At 36.8% G+C, this 12,156-nt stretch overlaps 1 protein-coding gene across 4 annotated transcripts in view; it reads left to right on the forward strand.

The window, feature by feature from the left end:
• The window catches only part of Rif1 (replication timing regulatory factor 1), a 51,985-nt gene that overhangs the window by 26,859 nt on the left and 12,970 nt on the right, over nucleotides 1-12,156 (forward strand). For 3 of the 4 annotated variants that reach the window (XM_076928738.1, XM_034495962.2, XM_076928739.1), the window contains 9 exons: nucleotides 2,047-2,311; nucleotides 3,170-3,212; nucleotides 4,071-4,273; nucleotides 5,768-5,867; nucleotides 6,530-6,649; nucleotides 7,323-7,474; nucleotides 7,923-8,006; nucleotides 8,084-8,135; nucleotides 8,639-11,734. In XM_076928738.1, the coding sequence (XP_076784853.1) occupies nucleotides 2,047-2,311; nucleotides 3,170-3,212; nucleotides 4,071-4,273; nucleotides 5,768-5,867; nucleotides 6,530-6,649; nucleotides 7,323-7,474; nucleotides 7,923-8,006; nucleotides 8,084-8,135; nucleotides 8,639-11,734 (4,115 nt within the window). The remainder of the gene's footprint in view (nucleotides 1-2,046; nucleotides 2,312-3,169; nucleotides 3,213-4,070; nucleotides 4,274-5,767; nucleotides 5,868-6,529; nucleotides 6,650-7,322; nucleotides 7,475-7,922; nucleotides 8,007-8,083; nucleotides 8,136-8,638; nucleotides 11,735-12,156) is intronic. The other variant, XM_076928740.1, reaches the window with a different exon arrangement.

Raw genomic sequence — 12,156 nt, forward strand, 5'->3', positions numbered from 1 at the left:
ATATATATCCTTAGCTCCAAATACCTGGATACCTGGTTCTCAGGAAGCCGGACTCATGACTTTATCATCAGCTTCCTAAATCAGTGATATTTTGTTGTTTATTTAAAACTGTCTTTTGTTCCAGGCTAGGCATGGGTATGGGTTTCAAAGAAAGATCCATGTCTGGTGTCTTCCTCTATTACAGTGGTTTTTCTTTTTCTTTTTCTTTTTTCTTTTTTTTTTTTTTCTTCTTCTTCTTCTTCTTCTTCTTCTTTTTTTTTTTTTAGAGACAGAGATTCTCTGTATGTATATAGCCCTGGCTGTCCTGGAACTCACTCTGTAGACCAGGCTGGCCTCGAACTCAGAAATCCGCCTGCCTCTGCCTTCCAAGTGCTGGGATTAAAGGCGTGTGCCACCACCGGCTGGCAAACAGTGGCTTTTCAACCTGTGGGTTATGATACCATTAGTAAACCTGTCTCCAAAAATATTTACATTACTTTCCATAACAGCAAAATTTCATCTACTGAAATTGAAATAACAATTACAAATGATTTAATGGTTGGGGTTTACCACAACATGAGAAATGTGTATGAAAGGGTTGGAGCATTAGGAAGGTTGAGAGCCATGACTCTGTTTTCTTACTGCCTAATTATTTTGAAACAGAATTGCAGTAACCCTTGAGTTTAATGATTGGCTAGTCTGGGCACCAACCCCCCCCCCCCCCCCATATTCTTGTCTCCTTTTTCCAGCATTGGGATTATATAACATGATGTTTAGCCTCTCCTGTTTTGCCCCATTTGTAGATACTGAGGATTCAGACTTATGTCTTCATGCTTGTATAGTAAGCCTTTAGTCTGTTCTAAATTCTGTTTTTTCCTTTGTATTGGAATATACAGCCCAGTGCCTTTACTTGTTAAGAAAGTAACTTAGTATAGAATGACATTCTTACAATATTCTGACAAATTACCACTATTGATGAGTTTTGCAGAATATTCAGCCTTGTACTTTTCTTACAGACTGGAATTATTTTCCCTAGAGACATAGTTCTTTTTTGTCAGTAGCTACTAAGGCACATTGTTTCTGGGTCCCTTTACTGAGGACATGGATTTGCATGTTATCTCTGTTCCTGTTTTTGTGGCTAAGCTTCTGGTTGCAGTCAGAGTCTTGCATTTGAACCATCCAATTTAGAGGACTTTGTTGCTCTTACTCTGTCTACTTACCTACCTATTACCTATTCGGTCAGACAACTTTTCGTGTTTGTGATAGTTTCTTGGCATCCCTTGTCACCTTAGCCATATGAGGGTTTCTGAGTAGCAGAAATTCTTTTAACGTATATTTGTGTTGAAGAAACTGCTTTTCTAGATGAGTTGATTGACATTTTTTAGTGGCATCCTTGATTTCAGTTTATCATGAGGTTAGTAAAGTATGAGTTAGATTATTCCTTTCCCTTAAACCTGAGCTCTCCCCAGGCTTGATTGTTTTACAGAAACAGATAATTTTAAAATAAGAATGACTTTCAGAGTAAGAGAAATGTGGCTTTTGTCTTGTATCTGGAATCTGGGGAGTAGTTATCTAAGAGTGGACTGTAAAGGAAAATGTGTACTTTTAAGATAAATTTTCCAGTCTAGAAAAGAGGTACTAGAGTTTCTCGGGAATTTTTTCTCATTATTTGCAGGGATTAATGAACTGTGTGTGAGCTAGGAATACTAGTTTGTAATGAAAACATTTATTATTGAAAACCCATAATTTAGTTTTGTTTCTTTTGTCATGTATTTTGGTAATTATAAACGAGTTGTTGAAATTCTGAGGTATAGAAGAAATTGAGATGTATTTTATGATTCCTTAGAAATTTTTATTTTGAATTCTTAATTGAGACCTGCCAGTTCTTTTCCATTGAATGTGGATTTTATTTATACTCTAGTGATACTCCTTAATGCTGTATCATTTGAAAGTTTATATGAAGTTTCAGTTAGCACAAGAACATGTATATTTGATGTATTTAGCATTTAAATGCAATAGTGACATATCAAAGTACTTAAGTTTTTAATCAACCCTATTATGTTTTAGCACCACAGAGATCTTCAGATTGGTCCAGAAAGAAGAAGGAACCCTTAGGGAAATTGGCTTCTTTATTTAAGCTAATTGTGAGAGTCATCGATTCTTTCCACACTCTAAGCCTCAAGGAAACATACTCTGATACATTGCTTGCTATTGGTAACTCTATCATTAGCATGCTTTCCAATATATTTGGACATATTTCCTTGCCCTCTATGATCCGAGAAATATTTGCAACTTTTACAAGACCTCTGGCTTTACTGTATGAAAACTCAAAGTAAGTATTTTCAGCTTATTAGTGTTGAATTAACTACATTGATATTTTTAATGTGTTTTGTAGGCGTGTATGTCTATAAATGTGTTCACATATATGCACATACATATAGAGGTCACAGACTGCTATCTTTGTACCTTGTTTCTTTTCTTTCTTTTTACTTTTTTTTTTTCTCCTTTAAAAAAAAAAAGGCTTTTCATTGTAGCTCTAGCTGCCCTGGAACTTGATCTGTAGACTAGGCTGGCTTCAAACTCAGGGGACTCTGCATCTGCCTCTGCTTCCTGAGTGCCTGCATTAAAGATGGGTGCCACCACTAACTGGCTCTACCTTCCTTTTTGAGATAGGACTTCTCACTAACTTGGAGCTTACCAATTCCAGCTCCAAGCTCTAGGAAGTGGGTGCTGGGGATCCAAACTCATGTTTTTATGACCAGCAATTAACTGAATCTCTCTGCTGGGTCCTGATGTATGTAATTTAAACATAATAACTTTGCTTTTCTATACACTTTGTTGTCTGGAACTTTAAAAATCAAAAAATTATAGGGAGGTATGACACCAGACCTTCAAATCCACTCCAAATCTTACATAATGCAATGATAGGATATAGGCAAGTATTTACCCATGAACATTAGGGGTCTGTTTTGGGTGTTTAATTTTATTTTCTAAATGTTTATTACTTGCATTTACTTCATGCTTAATATTTGGCATCTTATTCTTGGGACATTTTATACTATTACTGTGTGACTGTTGTTCACCCTATTTTTGTGGCTATATTGCTTCACTTTGAGACTTAGTTTGATAAGTAGCATAGAGATAGCATTTAAAAATATAAATAGTAACTCTCTTACATTTTTCTTCCCAGGCTTGATCAGGTTCCTAAAGTGTATACTAGTTTGAACAACAAGGTAAGTGGACAGTGTCCATAAAATAGACTTTATCAATGAGGATAGGGGATGGTTTAGGCAATCTTTTGCACACATAATAATTTATTTTTGAAGTGGTTATATTTTTGTTTTACACTTAATACTTCCTGTGTGTGTGCATGCATGCCATAGTGTCAGATGTCTGAGGATTTGTGCAGGAGTTGGTTCTCTCCTACCATGTAGGTCCCAGGAACTGAAATACTATCAGCCTTAGTGGAAAGTCTCTTCCTTCTCTCCTTGCCATCTTTCTTCATTAAAATTTTTTTTCTTTAAAAAAATGTGTGTTTATGTTTGTATGATTGTATATAATAAATATATTCCACTATTGAGGTCAGAAGATGGTCTCAGATCCCATGGAGCTATCTATAGTCACAGGAAATGCAGGTGCTGAGAACCGAACTCGGCAAAGTCTTCTGGAAACAAGTGTTGCTAGCCACTGAACCGTTCTCAGCTCCATTGCTTCAGTTTTAATGGACATAAAATGATGGGCTATGGATACATTCTTAAGTAGCTAGGTTTATTTTAAATTCATGTTTTCTCATATCTTTTTATGTGAAATTAGTAAATGTGTAGATAATTATTAATTACTGTTGCAATTAATAATAAACCTTTTTTCTTGTTAACAAGAAAGACCTGTGAATCAAATTACAGCACTAGTACTTAAAGTAAATTTATCATGCATAATCTAGTTCCAGAGGATAGTTTGTTCATGTGTAAAGAGGAGTGCCTATTTATGATGACCATGGTGTTGCTAAAAGATGGTCCAGATTTTAAGTATAAATAGTAACATATTTTCCAAAATTGTATTTAGAATACCTTTTGTTTTTCTCTTTTTCCTAGTTAGAAAAGCTATTAGGAGAAATCGTTGCTTGTCTACAGTTCAGCTATCTTGGAGCTTATGACAGTGAGCTTCTTGGACAACTTTCTCCACTCCTGTGCATAATATTTCTTCACAAGAATAAACAGATTCGGAAACAGAGTGCTCTGTTGTGGAATGCTACATTTGCTAAAGCGACAGCTCTGGTTTATCCTGAGGAATTAAAGTATGTTAGCATCCCAACTTCCTACAACTGCTTGTTCTGTTACGATGATGTAAACTTGAATTTGGGTGCAAATAAACTGAACAGAAATTTAATTGTATCATCAGAACATGTAAAAGCCATTAAACTTGGGCTGACTGCTGTTAGACTTACTGATTTTAGGGAAGCATATATGCCATAGAAAACCTTGAAAATAAACAAGGGCAGAGAATGGAAGGTAATAAAGCCAGATATGGGTAGTAGTATTTAACTTTTGGGTTTGTTTTTGTGTTTTGTTTTGTTTTTTTCTTGTCTCTTTCCCTTCCTCCTTGCCTGCCTGCCTGCCTGCCTGCCTTCCTTCCTTCCTTTTTTCCTTTGACAAGGTCTCTACACAACACCAGCTGTCCTGGAACTCATTATGTAGATGGGGCTGACCTCAAAGTCACAGAGATTAACTTGTCTCTGCCTCCTGAGAGCTGGGATTAATGGCATGTGCTACAATGTCTAGCATATTTTACTACTTCAAAACAAATTGAGAAAAAGATTATTTTACATGATTTTTTTTTTTTCCTATTTGTGTGTGCACCACCAGCATGCCTTGTCCTTGTGGAAGTGAGAGAAGGCATTGGATTTCTCTCGAACTCTGGAATAATGGACTATGGGCTGCCATTTCGTTTGGAAGAGCTGCCAGTGCTCTTGATTGCTTAGCTACCTTTCTTGTTTGTTTGTTTTTTTTGTTTTTTGTTTTTTTTCGAGACAGGGTTTTTCTGTGTAGCCCTGGCTGTCCTGGAACTCACTCTGTAGACCAGGCAGGCCTCGAACTCAGAAATCCGCCTGCCTCTGCCTCCCAAGTGCTGGGATTAAAGGCGTGCACCACCACTGCCCGGAGCTTAGCTACCATTTATTAGTTTCTTATCTGAAAATGTGTGTATGTGGGTTTTTAAACAGAATTTCTTTTTGTACATGAGTATTTTACCTACGTGTATATCTTTATACCATGTGCTTGCCTGGTGCTTGTGCAGGCCAGTGAGGGCATTGGATCCTCTGGAACTGGATTTATGCATGATTGTTTGTCACAATGTGGGTCCTGGGGAGTGAAGCTGATTTCTTTGGATGAGCAATGCATACTTCTAACCACCAAGCCATCATTACCCACTCAAGAATTGGTTTTCTTTTTTAAATAGGTTTTGAGTTTGTCATTAATTTAAAGACAAAGTTTTACACCTATAATATAGCTTGGTCTTGAACACATGGTGCTCTGTTTCACCTTCCAGAGTGTTCTGAAAGTGTGTTGCTTAGAAAGTTAAGGAAGTTTGGGAGTGCTATGAAAAGTATAGAGAAAAATCCAAATATTGTCTAATTTCTCTAGTGTTGTATGTATGTAAGTTTAGAAAGTTCAAAGTCATGGAGGTAAATCACAAGTTTGAGGCCAGCCTGAGATTCACGAGAACCTTTTTCATAATTAAAGTAATTACTAATGCATTGCACTTAAGAACTATCTATGTGCTTTTTTAAAAGACCCATATTAAGGCAAGCCAAACAAAAAATTGTGCTTCTGCTGCCTGGTTTGGAAAATGTTGAAATGATGGACGAGTCCAGTGGACCATATTCAGATGCAGTAAGTTGGTTTTTCTTTTCTTTTCTTTCTTTCTTTTTTTTTTTTTTTAAACTTAAATTTGAGTAGTTTGAGGAAAGAATTTAATGACACCACCTTTTCATAACCCACTCCATGGAATGGAGTCTTTTAGATAACAAGGTTTCCACTCAGGAACATGTGTGTTCTTATATTTCGATTCAGAAGAAAAAAATACAGTGGCTTACTGTGGGGCTTTTGTGTCCAAAAGAATTCTCACCAGAGAAAACAGTTCAGCATAACTTAGCGTGTCATAATTGTACACACTGGTGTAAGAGAAAAATGTGCTAGATACATTTGTGTTGTTCATCCTGCCTATTGTTTATTAACCTTTATTCTGGAATGTTGAATGCTTTAATTTTTTTTTTTTTTTAAAATTTCAAATCTATGTTGAATATTTGAGTCTAGTAATTTAATGTACTTTATTTTATAAGTTGTCTTCAGTTCACAAAAGTAAAGCTATAAAAAGCTGACTACACAAATAGATAAGTATCAGCACAGCATGTTTCCTTTGTTTTCAGTAGACTTGCCTAGTCAATAATTTTGCACCATTTAAACTGTGTGGGCATTAGACTGATTTTGACAACCTGACCAGAAGCAGCAGAATAGCAGACATGTATTTAATGTGTTCATTTTTATCTCAATAGACAGAGAATTCACAATTAAATGTCAAGATAAGTGGCATGGAAAGAAAACCAAGTGGAAAAAGAGATTCCATTTTGGCACATACAAAGGATAAAAAAGAAAATGTGAAACTGTCAGCTAAGGTACGTTTTCAGAAATATATTTACTAGAATTTTAAATATTAGCTAGCTTAAGAATGAAAAGTTATTAATTGGAATAAAGAGCTATGAGAATCAAAGTAAATTTTGGTATTGTGGGATAATAGTTAAGGAAGGTTGGCAGTGATAGCTTGTAGATCTAGAAGTCCAGAGTGATTTCTTGTTAAAGCCAGATCTGTATGATGTTTAGTTTTGTAGTCATTCTTAGATAGAGTTATTCTGGGCAACCTTCTTGAGAAGAGATGAAAGGATTTGTGAACAACACTCTATAGTGCTTGACAATAATCTAGATGGTTTGGTTAGAATTTTGATCATATAGCTTAACAATTTTGAGTGATAGGCTGCCTAGGTAAAACATGTCTTTTCCTTCTCAGAGGCTTAGAGTTAGGAAAAAGCAAAAGTCATTTGAAATTTTTTTTATTGTGAATATTGTATTTGTTTTATTTACATGCTTACAAACAGAGTTTTTAGGGTGAGACAGGAGACTCGTAAGTTTAGTCCAACCTGCACTGGATAAAGAGACCTTGTCTTCAAATGAGAAAGATACTGATTTCATGCTTCTAATCACTATTGAAAAATAATGCCAATGTTAGGAAACATAGATAGAAGAATGAGACTAATTCGCAAACTCATACATTTATTTTTTAACAATCCACAGCTGAAACTAGAATCTTCATCTCCAAAAATAAAGAGTGGTAAGCTTTTGGAAGAGGAAAAGTCTACTGACTTTGTCTTCATTCCTCCAGAAGGAAAAGAGACAAAGGCAAGGATTCTAACTGAGCACCAGAAAGAAGTACTCAAGACAAAACGGTTTGTGAGCTTTTTAACTTGAGCTCTGTAGATAATGTTCTGTATCATATGTTCATGCATTTTTGCCTGGTGATGAAATCTTACTTATTACATTGGTTATGATAGGCAAGTTTTGTACCACTAAGCTGTTACACTTAGCCTGAGTATAGTAAATTTTAAAGGTGGATGGTGGTCTGTACATGCTGGGATAACATAAAGTGCTTCTAAACTTTTTATTTTTCAAATTATTCATTTATTCGTTTATATCCCAAGTGCTGCCCCCCTCTGATACCCCTCTCACCTCTGAGAGGGCAGCACCCCCCAACCCCCACAGCATAACCCCACCCTGATGTATCAAGTTTCTGCAGGATTAGGCACATCCTCTCCCATAACTGCCTTTAGTGAGGATATAATAAGTGTTGGAAGGGAAAGTATTAACTTTTGTTGGTGGGAATAATGTTTTCCCTAGGTGTGATATTCCTGCCTTGTATAATAATCTGGATGCTTCACAAGATACTTTATTTTCTGCTCAGTTTACTCAAGAAGAATCAATGTAAGTATAAAACTTTTATGACTAATTTTCTGATTATATAATTAAAATAATCTAATTTGTCTAATTATTTATCTTAGGGATAGCCTCACTTTAACTGAAAAACCAAAAGAAGATGTCAAGATAATTAAGGTATAAGCAGTGTTTGAACTTCAAGGTTTTTATAATCACCCTTCTATTATTGAGATTGTGGGAATTAGAAGGTTATAAATTATAAATTACAGATCTTAAGTGTTAAAATGTATGCCCATCTCCTAACTCTGAACCATACACTAGCAGAATTTTACATATGTATGCATCTAAAATACATTGTAAGTAAGTTTTTGCCCATGGAAGCAAGGCAGTGTCTCAGGTAGCCCAGCATGTCTTTGAGCTGGGATGGAGCTGTAGTTCTTCTTAGCTACCTCATCTCTTTCACCAGTCTTGGCCTCAGTGAGGCTTTAACTGCACCATCAGTTAAAAGTATGGTAAGAGGTCTTACTGGTACTTTTGGACCATTCACAATATTTTGAAAGGTAGTACCTTTATCAGAACTTATTCTTAAGCTTCCCAAGAAAATTTTAATTACCACAGTATTATATTTAAATTTCCCAAGTAAGTGGTGTTTTTTATGTAATCTATGTGCTTTTATGTAGGAAGAGCAAATGGAGAGTGCCATTTTCATCCCTCGAGATGCCCCGGAAAAATGTGGAATAGATGAACATCCTAAGAAAGCTTCATTACCAAATTATGGTGGCTCTGTTGCTGAAACCAATCCAGAAACACTGAGCACTGGTTTTGATACTAGAAAAGAAACATTAATTTCATCAAAGATAGTGTCTGCTGAATGTTCATCTAGTACAGAAACTTCAGTGGTCATTAGTAGTTCAGTTTCTAATGCCACTTTTTCTGGAACCCCTCCACAGCCTACAAGTCGGAGACAAACCTTTATTACTTTGGAGAAATTTGATGGTTCAGAAACTAGACCTTTTAGTCCATCCCCCTTGAATAACATGTCTTCCACTGTTACAGTGAGAAATAACCAGGATAACACAACTAAAACTGACATGCCAACAAAAGCAAGGAAAAGAGAAGTTACTCACTCAAAATCTGATTTAGAAAAATTATCGAATGCAGGTAAGAAATCAAGCCGAAGATGGAGTAAAGCTGAGCAGTCAGTTAATAAAAAGTCTAAGTCTTCACTGACACCTGAACAGGAAGAACATTCATTCGAAAATAACCCTCCTGATTTGCTCAATCCAACAGAATGTGTGTCAGAAAATCGTGATCATCCTTCAGACGCTACCCTAGAGCATGAAGATAGGGATACTAAACCAGCAGTAGAAAATGCTTCATTGGAAGACTTAACAACAGAAGAGAAAAATGTAGGCATTAATATGGAATCTAAAGGAAATACATCCCCAGTTGTAGCATCAACAGAACAAGTTGTAAATGAAGATAGTCAGGCTGCTGCAGTAACTCCAAATCCAAAAACACTCAGACGGTCTTCAAGGCGGCGTTCAGAAGTAGTAGAGTCTTGCAGTGACAGCCAAGATAAGGAAAGTGGCCAACAAAAAAAGGAGAGACGAAAGGAAGAAGAAAAAACAGTTTCAAAGAGTCTGTTGCATATCAAAGATGATAAGTTGCCCAAGCAAAAACTAACTGCTGAACCACCTATACAGGAAAATTTAACTGAAAAAGGAAACAGTTTACCTGAGAGAACTTTAGGGGAACCCAGTGCTACTGCTGAAATTGACCAAAATAGAAGAAAACCAGACCTTGAGAATGTTAGTTCTGAAGGAGGTGGTACCCTGGACAATACAGATAAGTCATCTGAGAAACCATTAAGAGGACGGACACGTTATCAAACAAGAAGAGCTTCTCAGGGCTTGATTTCTGGTGTTGAAAACTCAGAATCTGATAGTTCTGAGGCCAAGGAAGAAGTTTCTAGAAAGAAACGATCGGGGAAATGGAAAAATAAAAGCAGTGATACTGTTGACATTGAAGAGCAAGAAGAAAAAATGGTTGAAGAGGAAGTTATGAAAACTGCAAATCAGACACATGATGGTCAGGCACTTCCTGATGTTGATATAAATGCAGCGGCTCAGGTTTGTGAAAAAAATACAAATAACAATAGGGTAATCCTTCAGGATTCTTTTGGGTCTGCAGATTCACTGCAAGTTTCGCTTACAGGCGAGGGTAAAAGTAAGACTACTAGCAAATGTGTAGACAGTTCATTTGTAAGTCTGCCTGTGCCAGAATCAAACCTCAGGACTAGGAATGCCAGTAAGAGATTATATAAACGAGACACTGACAGTAATGTGGGGGCATCAGACATTTCTGTCTCTCCTGAAAAATGCACCCAAGTAGTTGAATGCCAACACAAGAGAAGTAGGAGAGTCAGGAGATCTAAAAGTTGTGACTGCTGTGGGGAAAAATCACATTTCCAGGAAAAGTCATTTATTGGGTTAAAGAACACGGAAAGTTATGACATAAAGAGTGTGGAGACAAAGAAGACAGATATACAAGTACCTGAGACTGCACCTGGAACTTGTGAAACTAATGAGCACGCTGAAACAAAGTTGGTAGGTGAACAGCCTAATAGGAATTTTCATTTGGGTCTTGAAGAAAATTCTACTACTGGTGATTTAATTAAGTCTGAAGCTGGATTGGAAGAACATAGTAAAAATTCCCCTCCATCTGAAATAGTAAATATGAAAGAAAAAACTTATGACACAGACGCTAGTGAAGCAGTATCTGAAATCCAAGAACCATGTAATGAAAAATACAATGCTGCTGAGGACCCATGCTTAAGTGATTGCAAAGGCATTTCACAGAAATACCCTTTAGATAGCGAAGTAGAAAGTCCAGAAGCTATTCTGAAAAGTGAGTTCGACATCAGTGATATAGGGAAGGCATCCAAAGTAATAGCTGGGTCCAGTGCAGAGAGAGTTGAAACTATGGAATTAAATGTAAGAAATGACGCCTCTGGAACTGCTGTCTCTGAAAAGAGTACCCCAATGGATGTTTCTGTAGATGGGGCAACAGAGGAAGCAGTCACAACTGAAGTGAATGCTGAAGGAGTAGCCACTGAGGACTTTAATTCAAGTATGGGTCTTTCTGATGCTACCACACCTGTAAGCAAGGATGTTCAGACTGAGCCTCCAGCCACTGCGGAACTAGAGGGGGATAGCAATGAATCTGATTCAGGCTCATGTGAGGAAATGAACAAAGAAATGGAAAGTTACAAAGGCCAGACGAACATTGAAATTGACAATGCCAGGGTAAAGGATATGGACAAGACTGCTAACACTTCTAAATCTGAAGGATCATTGATTGGAGGACTAGACATCAACACTGAGAGCTTTGTTAGTGACATTGAAATGAGTTCTGGAGAAGAAACTGTTAATTGCAAAACTGAAACAAACATTGAACTTAGTAAGTTAGATGAAGCAAGTGGCAATCATACTATAGTGGGAAATGATACCCTGCAGGAAGTTTGCTTTACTTCAGAGAAAGTGGAGGAATTATCACAGTCTCTGATATCCAAAGTGGCTTCTGAACTTGGAGCAGAAAGCAATAATACATCTCCCGAAAAGTTAGAGCTGGATCCTTCTTTTGGATCAACAAGTGAAAGTCCTAGTCGTATGCAGGCACGCTGTGTCTGGTCACCTTTGGCTTCTCCATCCACAAGCATTTTAAAGAGAGGACTGAAAAGACCCCAAGAAGATGAGATCTCTCCAGTTAACAAGGTAGGAGGAATGACATTGTAATGAATTTCATGTGTGCTTGGGAGTATGTGGTAACTTGTGTGAAACCTAGTAAAGGGCAGGGTATTAGGGTATTAGGTATTAGGCCACTCAGTATGAAAAGGACAGGAAGGGTTTCAGATAGTCTTGCTCTTCACACTCAAGAACTTTATGTAGGTGTGCACATGGGAGAGAATGGGTAGCTCTCACTTAAGAGCTTCCTTTCTATAATCCAGTTTGTGGAACCAGATTTAAGAAGCCAGGCAGCACTGATTGTTGTTGATCAAAAGGCTCAGCAATTAATATTTATTAATATAAAAGATTTCTAAGAATTAAAATAATTTGTAACTACCTTATTTTTTCTCTCCTGTAATCCTTATCCTCCCTTTTCCATTGTGGAGATTAGATCCAGGCCCATTTATATA

The sequence above is a fragment of the Arvicanthis niloticus genome, chromosome 2 (genome assembly GCF_011762505.2).
Source record: "Arvicanthis niloticus isolate mArvNil1 chromosome 2, mArvNil1.pat.X, whole genome shotgun sequence".
NCBI classification, from domain to species: domain Eukaryota; kingdom Metazoa; phylum Chordata; class Mammalia; order Rodentia; family Muridae; genus Arvicanthis; species Arvicanthis niloticus.